The following is a 20,103-nucleotide window of genomic DNA, read 5'->3' on the forward strand; positions in this document are numbered from 1 at the left end:
TTGTAGTAGTCAGTACTACTGTAATACAGTTTTGTAGGAGAGCAAGGTTAGTTCTCATCTGCCTTCTATGTCAGCTAGATCTCAGGAGCTTGGTGTTTGGAACATGCTTATTTGTCTGAGATGTCTCTTGTTAAACCTGTGCTGTTAGGTGTTCTGTGTGAGGCTGCTAGCAGAGGTGATCTGGGCAGTGCTGACAGTGGCAGTTCTCCAAATGTCCTGCATTGGGCTTAGGCCCATCCGTAAGTCCAGGCAGAGCGGAGCAGGGCAAGGAGCTTGCTCTGGAACTGGGCACAACTGGGACCACAGGGACGTGATGCTGGGAATGAGAACGCCCAGGGGCTGGCACTGTGATGTGCTGAAGGGGACAGGCTGTGTGTGTACTGCTGGGGTGACACGTGTGCACAACAAGGCAGACCATGCTTGTATGGAAACTATATGCTGGCAGCATTTTTAGTAAGGCCAAGCAGATTCAAAAGAAATAATTTTTGCAGCTATCAGAGTGATTTAGGGGGGAAATGTCACATAAAGTTAATACATTTTTCACAACAGAGTTCCTGAAGCGAAGAAAGCATAAAGCTACCTATCCTGCTTTTACTCAGCAGATGACAGTGCTGAAAATTATAATCTGTTGGGGAATTTTATCTCCTGAATTATTTGTATTTTATCCACAGTTTCTGAGCTACTGATAATTTTTGCTTCTCCCTCCTGATTGGTCCCGATAGTTTATCTCCTTTCTTTAGGCAAACGAGAGTAATCCAAAAGTAGTGTTGCTTTTAGTTTATGATAATAAATTGATGAATACATTTGGGAATGATCTATCTTATCAGTGCTGGTAAAGAAACATCCCATTTTAGCTTCTTTGAGATAATAGAAGTGAAGAAGAGAAAGATTAAGTATAAGAAGTTATTTATCAATAGACATTGTGGGTGAACTGGTACATGCTTGATAATAAAAGGGTGTTTTTCCTGTGTAAGAAGTATAATCTGTTTAAAACCTCTACATTTCATTATGTTGTTGATGTTTCCCCAGGCTGAGTGAACAATGATAAGTATGTGTCTTTTTAAGTAATCAGTCATGGTTTACTGGAAACAAGGATTGAATTGTGTGGAGATGTTGTAGGACTTTTTTCTGTGTGAATACCAGACCAGCCATATGGCAGACCAGCCATACAGATGCTGCATTCTATTCTCAGCTTAATGTGTGAAGGAGTGGAATTTCTTTTTTTTAAACCCTTGGCTTCTACTAATAGGAAATTGCTGTTGCTGGTAGGCCAGGGAGTGATGGGGAGCCATGTTTTTCTTAATTTTTGTTGTCCCTGTGTAGTAAATAAGAATAAAAAGTATTTCTTGCATTGAGAGTTTGCAGGCTGTGTGGTTGAGGAAGATATGTGGAGAGAAACAGTATTCATTTCTTATTTAGCTGGCTGAAAAAAATACTTAAATAGGGAATGAACAGAAAACTCAATGCAAGTAGAAGGAGAAATGCTGAGAATGTGAAACTGTGCACATAGTTTTATCAAATATACAACAAATAATACGTTGAACAAATGGGGCTTTTTTTTCTCCAACATTCTGTGACAAGTTTAATAATAACCTTAAACAAGTTATATCAGTTTGGGAAAGTTGTCCCGATAAAAGTCAATTGCAGTGAAGAGATTTTGGATGAATGATAAGGGTAGTTGAGGGCTGTTCTTTCAGCAGAAGTTCATGAACTGATATGCTTCCTCTTTCTTTTTTCTTTATATAAGTCATTGTCTGTGAAATGAATCATCAGCTATGATATGGGGACTCTCCTGGAGTTTTCTGATTTTTATTCTAGCTGCTGGCATCTATGAACTACACAAGAGGGGATAGCTTTCTAGATTTTTGACTTTTCTCTGTTCTAGGCATCTGTGTGTATACATACTAGAAATGACTATGTGAATGTTATCGTGTTGTGATATCTTCAGCATACACTGGCTTCTACTGGTAGACCCCCCTTTTTTTTTTTTTTTTTCCTGTGGTAATACAGACCAATTTTCCTGAATCCGTATGAGAATATGATCTGACATTTGTTAGCCCAAATGTATACGAAACCACTGGTTTTGGAAGATAGATCCATATTGACTTTAGTGATATAAGAAGGTAAAATGCTTTTAAATCTTTCTGTAGCACAGGTACCAGTGGCACACAGTGGGTCTCCCAATTAACTTCCACTTCTTATAAAGAAGGAAATTTTAAAATTTAATTTTATTTGAGAGCAGTGCTGATACTTTGTAGTAAATAATTCTGAAAAGTCAAAGCATGAGAAACTCACACCTAATTATAATGGTAAGTAACTCGTTTCTGTAAATTAGATACTTTGACAAAAATAATTTGTTTAAGATAGAGCACATATGGTGAGAGATGGGAAAAAGCATTGTTTGAGTGCTGGTGTTTTTGGGGTTTGTGCCGGACAGGATAGCTTCAGGATGTTGAGCTCGTCATGTTTTAACAGCCTTTCCTGTCTTTGTGTCACCGCTTATTGTTGAAACAGAGGAAGATTCTGTATTGTTACTGAGTTGCAAAAAACAAGTGAGCAAGCAATGCAAGAAGCACTCCATATTGGGCACTGTCCTTTGTGGAGAAGGCTCAGATCTAAATATCTTATGATTGACACAGTAAGTCAGACTTCCATGGTAACTCTTGGCAGCACCATCAGAAATATGATTTTGGTGTTGCTTTTCCACTCCCGATGCTGCTGGCAGAAGCATTTTTGCAGCAGTGTGGTAAACTGAATCATAAAATTGCTCTGAATTAGAACTGTTCCCCCTCCCCCTTCCAGCCTTGGTTAATTTTAACCTTGGTTTTGCACAAGGAAGAGGGCACATACGGTTGTGTAGTTGAGAGAAGTTATGAAACTATGGTATACGTGAAAGTAAAACTTCTGAATAAATGCAAAGGTCATACCTTTAAAAGGGCAATGCCGAAGTAGCAAATTCTAGCTTGAATGTAGAAGGATAAAATGTATTAAGTAAAAATGGAAACAAAGTCATTCATGAGAAGAGCAGAGAGGTAAAACTTGTGCAATGATCGTCAAAGAGCCACAGCTACTGGTTGGTATTACAGGAGACGCATTGGTCAGCAGCTGTTGTGGGATTTAGTTGTCTCCTGTATGGTGCTTCCAACAAAGTTCAGATGACTTATATTAATAGTGGATGCAGAGAAATGTTGTTTTGTGTACAGGTTCTTCCTTTTATTACTTTATTTTATTTTTCCCCGGACTAATAGTTTCTCTCATGTATGAGTAACAAGTGACACTCATTAGCTCATTTGTGTTGTGTCATTTCTTGGACAACTGTGGCTGTATCACAGTCATCCTTCTTATACTTGTATCTTGTATACTTCTTATACTTGTATACTTCTTATATCTTGTCGGTGTCAACCAAGTCCTTCTAGCTCAAACATTTTGAATTTTTTTTAATGTTTTCAATTTCCCAGTCTTTGAAGGGCTTGTTCTGTGCTGTTTTGCAAAATCATTCATTATTTTTTTGCTGTGTATCATATTCTGCTGTTAAAATGGTATTGAAATACCTTGAGCAATATTCCATAGCTAGGAGATGGACCTTTGGCATTATCACACATGAACATCATGGTAAATAGACTCTTGATATTCTCTTGCTTTTGCAAACAACTAAGGTAATGGATGGTGGTGATGGCTTCTGTTCCTTCCCTGGAGTACTGTTAAAGTGCATTTGGAGAAAGAAGAGGAAAATCAGAATTTTGTTTATAAAGCAAAAAAACCAAACACAACCTTAGATCGTGCTTTGTTGTTAATGTGTAGAGTGCCACACTTGCTGTGGTGTGGGAAACGATGAGACTCGCCGAAACGCAGTTTTGCTTCGTTTTCTCCCGTAACCCAGAGGAGCTTTTTCACTGATGTTGACAAGAGGCTTTCCTAACCATGGCTGGTGGCTAGCTCAAGTTTTTGGAATTCAGGCATCACATTCTTCAGGAGTGAAAAGTACTTGATGGAGACATTATATTTTCAAGTCCTTGTACACATTTTCATGATTTAACTGAAAGAGTGGTGATTGAAAACTAAGGCAATTAAGTCTCTTGGCTTTGCTGCAAACACTGATGGTTTTGTGTTGACATATTCCCTTGCTGCTCTGTCAGGATAAAATAGTTTCTTTAACCTGTGATCTCTAGTTTATGAAATTACAGGATTTCCTGCTTGTCCATAATTCTGGTCCGTGTCTGTTTTCTTAAAGCTCCTTCATATTGCAATAGGGAAACAAGTTGTAATAAATTTCTGCTAAATCAGTACTCCGTTCTTGAAATTATTACCAGCTCCCTTGGTCTTTGCCACCCTTGGAATTGCAGTGGAAAAAGGAAGTCTATTTTTACCAAGCCATAGAAATGTTTTAATCTCCCACCTATAAAACTGCTCTTTCCAATCACAGAATTTAGAAGGTGCCCAGAAGGCACAGAATTGTTTTTCTATATCTAAAAGTGTAACAACATTGAATTTGTATATTATTGGATAGTCTAGTGGTTAAAAGAAAGATTGCATTGCAACAAAAAAACTGAGACTCTTCATGTTTTTTTCGTCCTTTTTTGGGCATGTGGTATATGATTTGAAAACTACATTATGTTAGTATATAAATAATTTACATTAGCATGATGGTAAGTGTGAACATTTTGTGGAAGAGGTTAGAGTTGTTCCACATTTTAGGGCAGACAGAGGAAATGTCCTTTGCATGATTTCCAAATGTGGGTTTGGGTTTTTTAGCCTCACTTTCTGAGGAAATGAAGCTGATGTATTTGCCAAGCCAACCAGAGAGACTTACCTCTTCCCATACCTTTTTAATCCTTTGACAGTTTCAGCTAATATGTCAGGAAGACAGAGGTGTTGTATATAATTATTTTCCAATGAACCTTGAGTATATAAGCTGCTGGATAGAGAGGGAAATGCCCTCTTAATTCCTACAGTAAAGGAGAGACTGCAGTGGGATATCAGTGCTTATTGCACATCAGAAAATCCTCAGAAGTGCATGTCCTGAGACCAGAAATCCCAAGAAGTCAGAATCGTTGTGTTTGCTGCTCTACGAACTACTGGTTTATTTAAAATTGTGGCTATTTGGTATGAGCTATTAGCAGGATGACATAATGAGGTAAAAAACTGGTGAAGCAGCCAAAAGTGCGCAATAGATATATCTGCTACATGAGCTCATTCTGCCACGTGGGAGCTGCAAGAACATTATTTCTAACTGATGTCAATGCTGAATGGACTTATTGGTCCTTTTTTTTTTTTTCATGTAAAAGGGAGTTTAAAGCAATGGAAATGTTGTGTTCATAGATGTTGGGGAAAACTTGGATGATATGAGTATACCCATGGTTGACTGTGACATCACTCATGTTCTTACTCTTGTCTTTATTCCAGTAATATGTCTGATGCTCTCGCAAATGCAGTATGTGAACGCTGCCAGACTCGATTTGATCCTGCAGAGAGGATTGTGAACAGCAATGGGGAGCTCTATCATGAAAATTGCTTTGTCTGTGCTCAGTGTTTTCGCCAGTTCCCAGATGGACTTTTTTATGAGGTGAGATCTCATACTGTATGTAAGAGAACAGAAATATCTCCATTAAAAGGCAGGCAATTAAGTGACAATTCTGGCAGAAAGGTGAATTTCCATCTTTCTTGCATGTTTAATTTCTTAGCCTTAAACTTTTGATGCTGTCTTTTTGAGCGGCTTCCCACTTAATTTCCTTTTTTTTTTTTTCTCTTACATACTCCTTCATATACATCAGTAACAATAACAACCTGTGTGCTTGCTCTTAGAGTGAAAGGCATTTCAAAAAGAATACAGAAGATGTTTCTTAATATTTCCTTGGACACGTCTTTACTTTTAGATATTTTGTACCAAACATTTCCAGTTGGGCAACTGAAACTGGTGAACTCAGTTGAAATATTCAGGATGAAATATTTTTACAGAGTATATCTGAGTACATATTTTGAATAACACATTATTTTAAACATGCTGTGTTCCTTATTTGCCTAGAGTTCTACTCTTGTGTAGGAGGAGTAGTTCTGAATTACATTATTAAAAAAACTAAAACAAAAATGAAGTTAAAGCCAAATAGAGGAAAAGGACTTTGGACACTTCAAGATTTTTACTGTCTTGTAGCAGCATTGCTATTGATTTAACTGTTTGTTACACAAATTGACGGTAAGGCTGAAGCCATATCTGGATATTTCTTTAAGAAAAATCCTTAGGAGTTTAAAATCAGGTGGAGGCAGCTAGAACTGGAAAACTTCGATGACCCTGACTAATTCTTCATTTCAATGGAAAATCATGCTGAACTATCAGAATGTAATTCGTTTATTCATGAGGGCTCCTTCTCTCTTGTTTTGTTCACAGTTTGAAGGTCGGAAGTACTGTGAGCATGACTTTCAGATGCTCTTTGCTCCTTGCTGCGGGGAATGTGGTAAGATGTGGTGCATGTCAACACCGTGGGTTAACAGGTCTGTGCAAGCCTCCCACCACTGCAGTGACTTCCAGCCCTGGGCTGGGACTGTCGAGGTTATTTTAAGGAGCTCTAGAGGGAAACAAAGCATGATACCAGCAGTGATTTGGGATGTCCTGTTTAGAGAATAAGTGTTAGGGTTTTTTTTTTTCAAAGTTAGACTATAATAGTTCTTGTGGAATTAAAGTGGAAGGGTTATGAAGGGCAGTAAACTTTTCATAACTGTTTTCTTCATGCGTCTCAAGGTGTTACTTTCCTCTTGCAGGTGAGTTCATCATTGGGCGTGTTATCAAGGCAATGAACAATAACTGGCACCCAGAATGTTTCCGCTGTGAGCTCTGTGATGTAGTACTTGCTGACCTGGGATTTGTGAAGAACGCGGGCAGGTAAGACAGAGCAGGAGCTCTTGAAGTTGTATCAGTGTGTTATTTGTACAGTAGTGAGATGTTGAGAGTGGTCGGTTGGTTGTATACTGAGAGGTAAAGCTTGAAAAGGTACAGAGGGTACCTTTAAGGAATAGCTTTAAGGAATAGACTGTGTTCTTCATCCAATGAAACACATAGAGAGCAGAAACTCAGTTTAGTAGCTAGTGTGTGGTTTCTGGGAAACAAAGGGATTTCAGACAAAAGCTGAATAGCAAGTGAGAAAAAGGGATTATGTAATTCTGGGCAGGCTATTTATCAAGTAAGCTGCTGGGCAGGAAATCATGTTATTCTCCTGTTATTTTTGCTATATCTTGAGGATTACAGCAAAGCCTGTTCAGCATGTGATTCCCTTGGTCTTCAGAAATCATTCATTTTATATACAGAAATATAAAAATGAGACCTAAAGGTTGATTAATACTTTTAATTAAGAAATAAGGGATAAAAACATAAAAGGGAACTTGTACAAAAGTATACCATGATAAGAAAATAAAACAATCCAGCAGTTAGCAGACAGTGTTGCACAATCCATAGTTAATTTCAGGCTTTCATAAGTCTTGAGCAAAGCCTAGTAGTATCCTAGAGTTTATGTTCTTGCTACTAAATGGTGAAGAAGGGAAGGTTATACACTAGTTCCCTGTCCAGCAGGGAGCCCTCTCAACTCCTTTTTCTCTTCAGTCCTGCGTGCAACTTCTGTGCCTTTGTTTCTGAAGTTGGGCATAAATGATTTTCTTTTGACACCTAAGCTTGTATTTTAACTTTTAGGGCTGTTGTGATAGCACCTAGGGGTGTCCCTGGGTGTTTTGGGAAATCAGCCAGGATTGAAGCAGTTCAAGCAAGATAAAAGTATGTTTGATTTTATAGTTTGCGGACCAAATCTAAAATGGTAAGGAACTCATTCCCAAAAGAATAGAAGAGAGAGATGTGTATATATGTATCTGTATGTAAAAAATATAGTTGATCTGTCATGTGATTTCCTGTAATATTTATCTCCATAGCATAGAAGCAGTATTCTAATAAATACTATTGGGAACTCTTGGGTTCTTTTTGCTGCTTCTCATTGTACCTGGTTTTCCCTGGTCTGCCTGTCACTTCCAGATGTATTCCACTGGATGCAGTTTCTGTCAGTGAGGCTAGGTAAGATAATCCCTACTTTATCTGTAGTGAATTAATAACCTTGCTAGATAAGTCACAAAAAATAACTGTAAACCACCTCAAAGATAGGAATCTCTTCTGGATGAAATATACTTCACTTCTTCATATGCTTACATTTCTTCACTTCTGCTGTTTGGCCTCATATTCTTATGATTCAGTATTTAGTAAAAATAAAAGCAGTATTCTTAAACAGCCCTTTCTGTTCTTTAGTTTGAGGGTTACCAGGGTACCTGATGTTTTGCAGGTAACTATGTGAAAGAGGCATTATTGTAAATATTGTCCAACCTCTGCAGCCTTAAGATAATAGCACAGGGCAGATGGAAAAGATAGTGTGAAGTTTAGTGCTCATCTGCAGCTCTGAATGCTGGGAAGAAGAAAATATAAATCCCATCTTAATTCCAGTCCAGGTTGGGTGCAGTGCAGCATTTTGGTCTTTTTTTTCTTGCTACGATTTAGTCCCAAGTTTCTGTCTATTGTGTGTAAACGCATTGAATTTGGAGACTTGAACAAGATGTGCAAGTATGCTGTCTTTTCATCAGGCAGGTCTATCTCAAGAGTGGATCTCTACTGCTGGCACAATATAAAAAAATAAAGTAGGCTGCATGCATTGTGCAGAGGAAGAGTCGTTACTGAATGCTTTGGAAATTAAGTTCTTTTTTATAAGGAAAAGAAATCCTCTTTGCTCCCTTCCCTATTCCTAACTGTTCAGCCCTCAGTTTCATGTCTTGGAAGTCAGCAGAACTGTCCTTTGCAGTTTCATTAAGACAAGAACATGTGATCTTGGTTGTCAGAGGGGTTCTTGCTAATTGCAGTCCCATAAAAATAACAGAACTTCCCTCCTCAGGATGAGTGTGACTCTGGGTAGACTATCTCACTGCATATTTGTGCTCTCAGCTGATTTTGGTGGAATAGATCCTTCTTAAATTGAAACAGTGACAAGAGCCATGTTCACAGTTCAGATTTAGCACTTAGTGAGCTTTCATTTGTTTTACCCTCATAAGTTTGAGGCAACATTACGGTCTTTTTAACACAAAACAGATTGCACAAAGCCTCACGAAATTTCTCAGCCACAAAAAAATACATGACTGGGTCAAAGGCACCATTTAGACTCGTGAGGCAGGAAGTGATGCGGTTGCTGAGGGCGAGAATACGCTGTGTTTCACAGGAGGTTTTGGTCCCGTTGTAGTGGAGAATGTAAATGTAGCGATTGACATGGTAAGGTACAAAGCAAATCAGAAAGATCATCAAGACCATGATGATCATTTTGATAGCTTTTTCCTTCAAGTGTTTCTCAACTCTGTTCCCACTCTTCAGGCTTCTGATGATCAATAAGTAGCAGGTCACCGTAGTAACAAATGGGAAGGTGAATGCCACTGCTAAGGACACGAGAGCATGACGTGATGCCTTTTCTCTGTAGAGCTGCAGGCAGATGGTCGTGTTGTTCATCTCCACTGTCTGCACACTGAGCAGCAGCGGTGCCATTGCAACCCCGACTATAACCCACAGAAAGGCACACGCCAAATGGGCGTAAAGGGACCTGCGGAGCTTGATGGACTTCACAGGGTGCACAATGGCCAGGAAACGGTCGACACTGATACACATGAGGAAGTAGATACTGGCGTACATGTTGAGGTAAAAAAGGAAGCCAGTGAGTCTGCACGGGATCTCACCAAATGGCCAGTGATTGCCAGAAAAGTGGTACACTAGCCGGGTGGGGAGTACCAGCACGAAGGACAGGTCAGCCACAGCGAGATGCATCAGGAAAATGTTGGCAGGTGTGCCTGACTTCTGGTCTCGGATGAAGAGCCAAAGAGCCAGGGCATTGCCAACAAAAGCCAGGATGAAGTCCAGGAAGTAGAAAGTGGCAAAAAGGATGTTCTCCAGGTGTGTCTCTTTGCCACATTGCTCTGATGTTTCCAAAGAGAAAGTTGATTGATTTGAGCAATTGAAGAATAGACTTGAGGGGTCTGCTGGGCCATTCATTTTTCACCACAGTTTTGAAGAAATAAAACCCCAAGAAGCTGAAAGAATTGAGACAGTATGTTACAAAAGATCCTGGTTTTTTTTTAAGGGGGAAAAAAACAACCAACCAAACAAAACCAACACCAAAGAAACAAAAATAAACACCCACCCAGAAAACACACATGGAAATCAGTGATGTCTCCTGTTTGCTAGTATTAGTATTTCATATGAAAAGTCAGTCTGAGTTTAAACACATTAAAATTCTGAATGTCCTGCTCAGCTGGATTTTCCAGAGCATTAATTCCTGTTGAAAGAACCACCATAAAGAGCAAGCTAGCTGATGATGAGCTTGTCTCCAGCCTGAAGTCCTGTGTTTAAGGCAAGTGCATCTAGTTCCAATATAGGAAGAAATTTTTCAGATGGGTAGCGGCATCTCATTTGAACAGCAAAAAGCACTGAATTGACTCAGAATAGATTATTAGTAATGCCCACACTGTAGGTCATTTGTCACAGTGTCATCCTTCCCTGCATCTTTCATCTTCTCCTGGCATAACTCTCTTCCTCCCTCAAAAGCCTGAACTCCCCTGTAGCCTATCCAGGCCCTTTTCCAAATAGCAGCTTAGTAAAACTGAGCTTAGCTTTGCTTCTCTGTTATCTGCAGCGTCCTGAATAGGATAAAAAAAAAATGTGGCTTTTTATACATTTCTCCTCTGTGGTTATGGGTGGTAGGGAAATGCGCGCAGCCTGAGTTTCCAGCACTATCTCTGTTTCTTGGATTCCTCAGAGGTGTTGTGCTATGTGCAGCAATCCCTTCATTGCGCTCACCGCTGCATTTTGTACTGCTTGACCATTTCTCCTTAAAATTCTATACATCTGTAAATACATCAATTTTCCACTATCAAGATTAAAATTTTAAGATGGTTGCTGACGTTGTTAGACAAAAATATTAGTCTCAGGCAGAAGCTCTGCTGTATGTTGAAATCTTAGATCATTAGACAGTTGATCCAAGGCATCACTCAATGCATCCACCTTCCCAACAGAACTGGTTATTCAGATGTCTGAAAATATTAGTGGTTATTAGGGAAACTGAAATGGGATTAAACACAGACCAATACATTGGAAAATGTAAATAAAATTCCAAGGTAATTGCCAACTTTTGTTTGGCTGCCATCACTTTCCGGTGGAGAGAAGGCTACAATAGCTAGAGATGAATATACTGGACCACTTCTTTTTAGTTCACAGTTGAAGAGACAAAAGTCAACAGGGAGACTGAATGGAATTCAGAAACTGAAATTTCTTCATATGGCCACAGAGGGGCCTTCTTCCTCCATGGGTTGCCTAAATACCCCACATGTTTGTGGCACAAAAACCACTCCAGGTCTGAGCTGTGTGCTTCTCTATAGTCCTATGAATGGCAACAAATTATTATCTTGTTATTACTAGAAGTGCATGTACAAGGAAGATTGTACAGGCCTTTTTTCCCAAGGGACATTTTAGCTATAAAAATACATGTAAAATCTTGCTTTCATGTATAAAAGGAAAATTCCCTGTTGCAGTTTTGTGTGAATTTTCAGGGTTTGCAGAGGACCCTTCAGTTTTTGTTCCCAGTGTTTATTTGTCCCTTACAGAGTAAAACCTGCAAGCATTTTTGAACACAAGATTTTGAAGTTCGTATGTGACAGTAATGTTGAGTGCTCAAATACTTGTCCTCCCTGGATGGAATTAGTTTAAGTATGTATTCTTCTATCGGCTACCAAAGGAGATATGTGATGAGACTATGCCTTTTTGCTGGCTGTTAATTTACAATGGGACATGTCATCTGAAGGCTAGGTAGCGTGTTTTTGTGCCAGGCATTTTGTTTAAATATGCTTTTCATCTGCAAAAAATGAAATTGGGTGATCTTTATATACACACCTGCCAGTGATCGGGTGCTCTGATGGCTAAAGCATTACTATATACATGGTTGCGACACCACCGAGAAAGCTGGACCAGCTGAAAAAGAAGCAGCAAGGACTGTCTAATGAAACAGCGAGGGATGTCTCTTGTCTTATTGATAATGATTTAAATCAGTTCAGGAAGTGAAGCAGAAAGCACTTTTTCCCTGTTTACAAGCTAACTACTGGGGATGTAGCAGCATGATGCAGTGAACGCATTCTATTTGAGCTGATTTCCTAAGGAGGATCTTTGGGATTCAGGTTCAGCTGAGTGTTAGTGCCAGATCTGGAACAGTCAGGACTTGAAAGTCGAGAATTTTGTCCTCACTGATGGCAGAACTGAGTCTGCCATTGGTTTCTCTCTAGACACGCTTTCACTGCAAAATACAATGGGATGGAGTAGAAAGGAGAATGCCAGACCTACCTAGAAGCCCATATGTCAGTGTCAGGAAGGAGGAGGCCTAGAGCTAGTGATAAAATGGAAATAATTTCAGTCTTTTCACATGAGTGCCTTCATAGGAGAGCTGCTGTTACCTAATTTACTTCTTAGAGGAAGGTGGAGGGAAGTATTTTTCGATGCCTGGTCAGAAATGGTAGAAAAGAGAAGTGAGCCTCTTTATAATTTTGCTTAGGTTTTAAATTAGAAGGGAATTTAAATCAAGTTTTTTATTTTCTTTTCAATTTGTTTGTTGACGTGAAATTTGTGCTATAGTGGGTTAGGAAAATATCTGATGTGTCACTAGAGTTAATTGTTGAGCTTATTTTTAGAATTGGAGTGTTTTCAACAAAATGCTACAGCTTTTCAAAAGTAATAGTTCTTGGTATATTTGTAATTATAGGCAGTGTGGAAAGCCTTTTGCTGTTTACAGCTCTGTGTCTGTTTTGCGAGGTTTTATCATATCAATTTAAAATAAATATGTTTCATTTTTAGTTTTTTCTTTCTTTTGGGTTTGTTATGCTTAGCAAAAAGCACTCAAAGTCCTAGGAATTTGCTTGTACTAGTCTGTATGAATGCTGGGAGTAAACTAGAAACCTTCCCAAATGACCTGGAATGTGTATTTGTGCTAAGCTATATGGTGCAAGAGGCTTTGATTCCAGACAGAAAACTCCTTTAGGAGTCTGGCTCATTGTGCAATAATTTCCGCTTGGATTGCACTCTTGGTGTTGTGCGAATATTTAGTGATTTATGTATTGCTAAACAGAGCACTATTCTGCAATGAGCCGTTATCCCGGGCCTCTCAGTGCCGCGCTGGAATGGGGCTGTCACCTCTCATTTGAAATGCCTGCACACTGGCCGTATTTCATGCCCTGTTTCTTTTCTGCTCAGAAACAAGCAAGATAACAATCAACAAGGCTGTCAGGATAGAAACAACCTGATTACCCTTTCAGCAGATGCTCTACCTACCACTAATGAAAAGATTAATAAGTAGATTGAAAGATTGAAAAGATTAATAAGCAGAAGAAATATTTAGCTCATCGTAAGTTAGTTACCTAGTTGATTTCAAGGTTTTGTTATAATGCAGGTAAACTGAAGCGTATGTTAGGGTTTCTGGTGGATTTTGGATGTTCTTATTCTTGCTCTCAGCTAGAGCAGTGTCTGCTTTGGGAATATGCTAGTTTGTGGGGTGTTTTGTTATGGTTATAGTGTCCTGTCAAATGTGAGTGTCTCATCAAATGGGAGTGTTTCCTATCTTTCACTGAAAGGACTCTTCATTAGAAACAGTCCACTTCTGACTGAAATTATTCTCCTGAAAATCACTCCCTGCTGAGCCTCCCACCCTTCAGCTGAAATACTTGTTTCTTGTGAGCCTCGAAGCAGCGTCAGAGAGCACTGGACATGCTGTCAGTTGTACATTAGGTACAATTAAGTTTGAAAACTTTAATGTTTATGAGGAGTGATGTAAAGAAGAGTGGGGAAATTATTTTTTGAAGATCAAAAAATGCTGCCAGTTCTTAGCTTCTAGCATTTCCATTATATTCATCCACCTCTGTGTGTGTTTTTCTACCTCACTGACACCAACTAGAAGTAATGCCACTAGGAAAGATCTTTCCTTATTCTGCTAACAGAAGTTTGTCTCTTACCTCTTTACAGTGAAGTCCTATGGGTGGAGTGTAGGGTCCTTTTGGGGAAGATCTCAAGGAACTCCCTCTGATGACAGCAAACCAAATAGAAGCAGCAATGGTGAAAACAGCGAGATGATCCCAAAAGAGCACACAGTTGCAGAGTTGCTGAGCACGGAGAGGGGAGCCCCTCTATATAGTGTCCTTCCAGCTCTGATAGCGCATTATCAGCTCAGTCACACAGCAGCGCAGGGGAGAGGACACCCCAGCGCTGAAGAGCTGTCTTCATCCCAGCTGAGCCCTTGGCACAGGGGCTGCTGCTGCTGTTACAGATATGAATATACTGTATGAATATTCCAGTGTTCATGGTGCTTACTAAAGGCTGCTACTGAACTCCCAGCCGTGAACACAGACTTCTTGGAGTCCCCTGATTATTTTAGGAGGGTGGAGAGAAGCATTGTTTGGAGGAACTCTGGTATTAATAGACACAACAGGACATTTCAGAATAGGATAATTCCATAATGGTGGGAGTGGGGAGAGGGAGAGGGGCGGCTGCTATGGTAACAGCTTAGCCTGTCCAACACTTCCCTTTGCCTGCAATAGAGGAGGGTCTATGGGTCGGCAGAGGGTTTGTGAGCGGGAAGGGATTGATAATGGTTTATCAGTGCAAATGGCTCAAGGCTTCTTATTCAGCTGAATGAGAGGGGTCTCTTTCAGGACACTTGCTTCAGGGTCCCTATGTCCTGCCCCGTATAATTACTCTGCATTTGACAGTGCCGAATAAAATTGATGCCTTTATGCTGAGATGAGCACAGCTGCATGTTTCCTTATAATGGGGTGCTGTCTGCTTTTTCTGGACTCCGTCTGGGCAGACGGTAGTTCCAGCACTGGAGAGAGACAGTTGCTGACAGGAGGACTCAGATTTGGAGAGAATAATAATGATACTTAGCACTTAGACAGGCGCCTGCCAACTGAAGGTCATAAATGTTTGAGGTCTCACAACAACATCTGTGTTGTATTCTTACCCTTAGATCTGTAAAACGTGGATAAGTGATTCATTTCACCAGAATTTTGGAAGGGGCCTTGCAAAGAGACCCCGACTTCAGCCGTGAATCTACCCTTTCCATTGGAACTTTCCCTTTTGTCTGGTGTCTTTTGAGAATGACCTGTAAATCTCAGCGAGTGTTTCACATAGTGATATAATGAAAGGAATTAAGCAGGCTGTTTTGTCACAAAGAAAGCCACAGAAGTAATTCCTCTGTCATTTTTGGTTTATCATAAATTCTTCTCAGCCTGCAGTGTTGCAGCTAGAGGGGCAGGTAATAGGCAAGTAACTGAACAGCTTTGCCTCAGAGCTCCTAAATATTGGGATAAAAATGGTGGATTCCATCACCCTTCACAAAAGTTTTTTATGCCATTGCCCAAGTTTTTCTACCAGAAATCTGACTTACCTGCCTGTTTAGGACTGTACTTGTAATATGTTCTAGAACAAGTCATATGGTTTAGTTTCAGGTCGTGCTGTGAGGATCGGGGAGTTGGACTCTGTGATCCTTCTGGGTCCTTTCCAACTCAAGATTCTGTGTGATAGGAACACAGTTACTTTCACCACATAAAACTGCAAAATCACATAATTCTGTATTTTCTTTAACTTAGGACTAAAAGGAATTTGCAAGCAGAAGAGCTAGGATTCAATGGTCTCTTGTTGTCCTAGCTATTGAAGACTAAGGAATCCAGACATGGTAAAGGCATTTGAGCAATGTGCTTTGGTTTAATAGTTTTTATTCTCTCTTCTTGACCCCTGCCCCTGGTACTGTAATGCCTCTGTTATGTCTGGATCCCATAGTTTTAACAGAGAGAGGGTGTTGCCACTTTCCCTTGCTCACCTCTCAAAAAGGATCTAGAAGAACTGGAAAGGATACCTAGAAGAATGACGGGGTGATATTCTTGATGAGTTATAAATCAGTGAATGTTGGAGTACGAAATACTCTGTGACTGCTCTATCCGCATATTCTTTTCTGTGCAACTGGTGAAAGACAGGATACTGAACTAAATGATAGTTAGCCTGAGCTCAGAAGACACTTCTGCTACGTGAAGTGCATCTTACAGGATGCAATATACATTGTTTTAGGAGAAAAAATTTCTTAATGTTTTCCTTTCTTCCCTTTGTTCAACTAGGCATCTGTGCAGGCCATGCCATAACCGTGAAAAAGCTAAGGGACTGGGCAAGTACATCTGTCAGAAGTGCCACCTGATAATTGATGAGCAGCCTCTGATGTTTAGGAATGATTCCTACCATCCCGATCACTTCAACTGCACCCACTGTGGGTATGTTCTCGTGTTCTAAACTGAGACAGCTCTTTCCAAGGCCTAAACTTTGCTGCCTTCACCTTGTTGAACAAACACAAATTGTATGAGGAGGCATTGAAATCAATTTGGAAAGCCTATAGGAACTTTAGTTTTATTTTGCCATTCAGTGTTCTTTCATCCTAAACTTGAATGACACTATTTTATACAGAAAATGAAAACAGTTCCTTGGTGTGAACATAGCTCAAAGGCTGCGTGCAGATTACAATAGCGTTGTCCAAAGATAGCTCTTGCCAGGCTATCCAGAATAGTTTCATTTTGTGTTCCTGGGTAGAAAAAAAGGTGACTTGGTGAGCTGTGTCAGTCTTCTGGCACAGCCCATTCCCATGCTGATACCTCTCTGACCTTAGTTACCATGAAGGCAGCATATTTGGAGCACAGTACTGCCCTAGAATGCATAACAGTGCTGAAGAATAAAGTAAATGGCTCCATGCTGAGCACTACTAGGATGGTCCTTGTACCTGAGCGATCCCTTTCAAAGATAGCAGGAGTCTTTGCATGATGGTACATTGTTCCATGTAAGCGCACCTCATATTTCTGCCAGAGTATCTAGCTGAGGACATAATGTTCCATGTATGTTCTCTTGTCTGGCAAACTGAGAAGGCGATTTGAGAAAGATGAGTTGACAACAACTGTATTTCACCAGCTTAATTGAATGACTCTCTATTTGTAGGAAGAATGTTGCTGAAGTATGTTAACTTTCAAGTTTAGTCATCCAAAACTTCATCTCGAGCATTAAAGAGCTTCCTGTGGTGTTCTTAGTCCAGGGTTGTGTTTGTGTTTTCAGGAAGGAGCTGACTGCTGAGGCCCGGGAGCTGAAGGGAGAGCTGTACTGCCTGCCCTGCCACGACAAGATGGGAATCCCCATCTGTGGAGCTTGTCGCAGGCCCATTGAGGGACGAGTCGTCAACGCTCTGGGAAAGCAATGGCATGTTGAGGTAAGGCCGCTCTGAACCTGAAACTTCCTTCAGGAGCCATTTTGGAAGAGGACTTGTGCTAGTTGGAAGCTGTAGACCAGTTGCTTATATATCAGGTTGTCACCAGGGTTGCCTGAGAAATCTGTGCTTTCACAACAGTAATAACTTTAATTTTAAAATGCCTGAGTTTTATGGTAAAGATTCTTGCAGAACGTGGTTTACTGAACAGTGTTTACTTACTAATAAATGTACATATTTACATTGATGTACTTAGATATATCCTCTCCGACCCCAGTTAACAGGTTAATAACAGTGTGAGAATTCGTAATGTAGGTAGAGCTAGTGCAATTCTTGCTTTTTAAGCCTTTTCATCTCATTGTTTCTATAACTTTCAGCTGGGTCATCACAGCTTGCTCTGAAGTTTTTTAGTGATTTATATTTTTAGTAATGTAAGGGTTTGAACTGAGAGAGATGGTGCTGCTCATTTGAAGTGCGTTCATACCAACCATGTTTTATGTTCCTGTTCCTCTTCTCTGCATCAAGCAAGATAATAGTCTGCAAGTCTGTCAATATAGACACAAGATGATTGCACTTTCAGCAGGTCTTTTACCTCTCTTTAATACAATACTTAATTACCATAGTAGACCAGATATTTCCTCCTTTACCTCCATAAAGATTTTCCTGTCTGGGTTTCATTAAAGCATTAAGGGGTGACAGTTTTAAACTGAAAGAGGGCAGATTTAGGTGAGATATTAGGAAGAAATTCTTCCCCATGTGGGTGGTGAGGCCCTGGCACAGGCTGAGAGAAGCTGTGGCTGCCCCATCCCTGGCTGTGTTCAGGGCCAGGCTGGACAGGGCTCTGAGCAACCTGGTCTGGTGGAAGATGTCCCTGTCCATGGCAGGAGGTGGAACTAGATGAGCTTCAAGGTCCCTTCTAACCCAAACCACTCTGTGATTAAGTGTCTCATATTTAGCCATGATTTGTAGCCATGCAAGTTTTTTCTTCTTTTACAGCATTTTGTTTGTGCCAAATGCGAGAAGCCTTTCTTGGGGCACCGACACTATGAGAAAAAAGGACTGGCTTATTGTGAAACTCACTATAACCAGGTAAATTCTGCCATCTGTACTATAGGTACTTGCTCTGACTGGCAAATGCTTTTTTGCATTTTACATGTGCAAAGCTATGCAGATTTTGCGTGATGTGAATTTGTAGAGGCAATGCAGTACATAGAAATTAGTGAGATTTAACAGAGAGAGTAGTTTTTTATGGTAGATGTGAAAAGTGATGCTGAGAGCAGAATGGAAATGTCTTGGGGATATTGATATTTCTTTGTGCCATTGACAGAAAAAACACTGACCATGGGTTGTCATTAAAATCCCTGTACTTCTACTAAAAAACTATTTGTGTGGAGTTCTTTGATAATTACTTGCTTCTATGGGCCCGAGATAAATGTTGTGCTGTATAAGGCAGTAGAAAAGTGTATTTCAAAAGCCAATCAAAACCATTTTTTTGCTGTATGACTACTTAACAGTTATGAGTTTGGTGTTGTCTTCTGTCAGATAAATTAGTTGCTTTTGTAAGAGATAAGCGTTACTGTTTTGAAAGTAGCTCAAAGTTTTCTTTTGATGTTTATAGTTAAGCATCAGGAGATGTTTGTCCACAGTAAGCATCCTACTCTACCAGTTCTCTTTTCTCCAAATTGTCATGTGTACAGGACTTTAAGATCACATAACAGTGGTAGAGTGTGAGGCATCAACAAAAAAGGTTTTGTAGTATTAGTGGTATGAGATCCAAAGGAACATAGACTATTTGGCAAGTGTATGAGAATTTATTCATAAGACTTAAATTGGTATATTTGGGGGCCACTGCAGTGTCTGGGAATTCTTTGATTGTTAGGATTTAATGTTCACACCAGCTGTGTAATTCGAGGAGCATGAGTAGTCAGTAACATGAGTTCCTGTTCTCATTTCTTTCGCTGCGCAGCTCTTTGGAGATGTCTGCTACAACTGCAGCCACGTGATAGAGGGAGATGGTAAGATTTGTTCTCTCCTTGGTTTGGGTTGCTGTCCTTGTTCCATTTGTTAGTGCAGCTGTTGCAGTCCCACAGTTGCAAGGCACCAGTGTTTCTTTTCACATCTGGCCTCATTTGAATTTGGATACAAATCTGAATTCAAATAATTCAGCAGTTTCCTCTTATTTTGTGCTTTTGCTTTTGCAGTGGTATCAGCTCTTAACAAAGCCTGGTGTGTGAATTGCTTCTCGTGCTCCACCTGCAACATCAAGCTTACACTGAAGTAAGTCAGTGTTTATATTTTGGAGTATATGAGAAATTTGTCCCTAAGGCAGGGTGTCAGCTGGGGGAGCTGTGAGCCAAGGCCCCTCTGAGGGGTGATACACCTTTTTGCTGTGGGAGCAGGTGCTTGTAATTGCACTGATTTCAGAACTGAAAGGGAGCTGGGACTCATCATCCTCTCTAATTTATTTCCTTTCATTAATCTGTTCTGTAAGAAGGTTGGGTAAGAGGAGGACTCATTCAGCAGTGTGGATGAAAGGCTCTAAACTTCCAGTAACTGCCTGTCCTGAAACACCTGCAGCTTCCATGTCTCCTTAGTCTGGATGCTCCCCTCAATGACAGTATTTGCAATTACATAGATTATTTTGAAAGAAAATATTATGCTAGCTACCTCAAATATGTAGAAGAGGGACAGAAAGCAAAACAATCTTATATTTTTCCTTTCTCAGCTTCAAACCCTTATCCTACTATGCTGGGTTGGCCCCACTGGCCTTGTATATGAAGGG

At 40.1% G+C, this 20,103-nt stretch overlaps 2 protein-coding genes across 6 annotated transcripts in view; one reads left to right on the plus strand and one right to left on the minus strand.

Moving 5' to 3' along the window:
- The window catches only part of LIMS2 (LIM zinc finger domain containing 2), a 51,259-nt gene that overhangs the window by 8,575 nt on the left and 22,581 nt on the right, over positions 1 to 20,103 (plus strand). For all 5 annotated transcript variants that reach the window (XM_082056847.1, XM_082056848.1, XM_082056846.1 and 2 more), the window contains 8 exons: positions 5,404 to 5,563; positions 6,383 to 6,449; positions 6,754 to 6,874; positions 16,198 to 16,347; positions 17,174 to 17,324; positions 18,318 to 18,410; positions 19,288 to 19,336; positions 19,523 to 19,598. In XM_082056847.1, the coding sequence (XP_081912973.1) occupies positions 5,408 to 5,563; positions 6,383 to 6,449; positions 6,754 to 6,874; positions 16,198 to 16,347; positions 17,174 to 17,324; positions 18,318 to 18,410; positions 19,288 to 19,336; positions 19,523 to 19,598 (863 nt within the window). In that variant the 5' untranslated portion in view covers positions 5,404 to 5,407. Of the gene's footprint in view, positions 1 to 5,403; positions 5,564 to 6,382; positions 6,450 to 6,753; positions 6,875 to 16,197; positions 16,348 to 17,173; positions 17,325 to 18,317; positions 18,411 to 19,287; positions 19,337 to 19,522; positions 19,599 to 20,103 lie in introns of those variants that run through there.
- GPR17 (G protein-coupled receptor 17) lies at positions 7,319 to 14,174 on the minus strand. Its single transcript, XM_082055608.1, has 2 exons — positions 14,044 to 14,174; positions 7,319 to 10,086 (listed from the first exon to the last, which is right to left on the minus strand). The coding sequence occupies exon 2, from the start codon at positions 10,046 to 10,048 to the stop codon at positions 9,014 to 9,016; it is 1,035 nt and encodes a 344-aa protein (XP_081911734.1). The 5' UTR covers positions 10,049 to 10,086; positions 14,044 to 14,174; the 3' UTR covers positions 7,319 to 9,013.

The sequence above is a fragment of the Streptopelia decaocto genome (genome assembly GCF_964273445.1).
Source record: "Streptopelia decaocto genome assembly, chromosome: 6".
Classification (NCBI taxonomy): Eukaryota; Metazoa; Chordata; class Aves; order Columbiformes; family Columbidae; genus Streptopelia; species Streptopelia decaocto.

Coding starts and splice junctions, on each gene's coding strand:
- GPR17 (XM_082055608.1), bottom strand. CDS start 10,048: ATGAATGGCCCAGCAGACCCCTCAAGTCTATTCTTCAATTGCTCAAAT.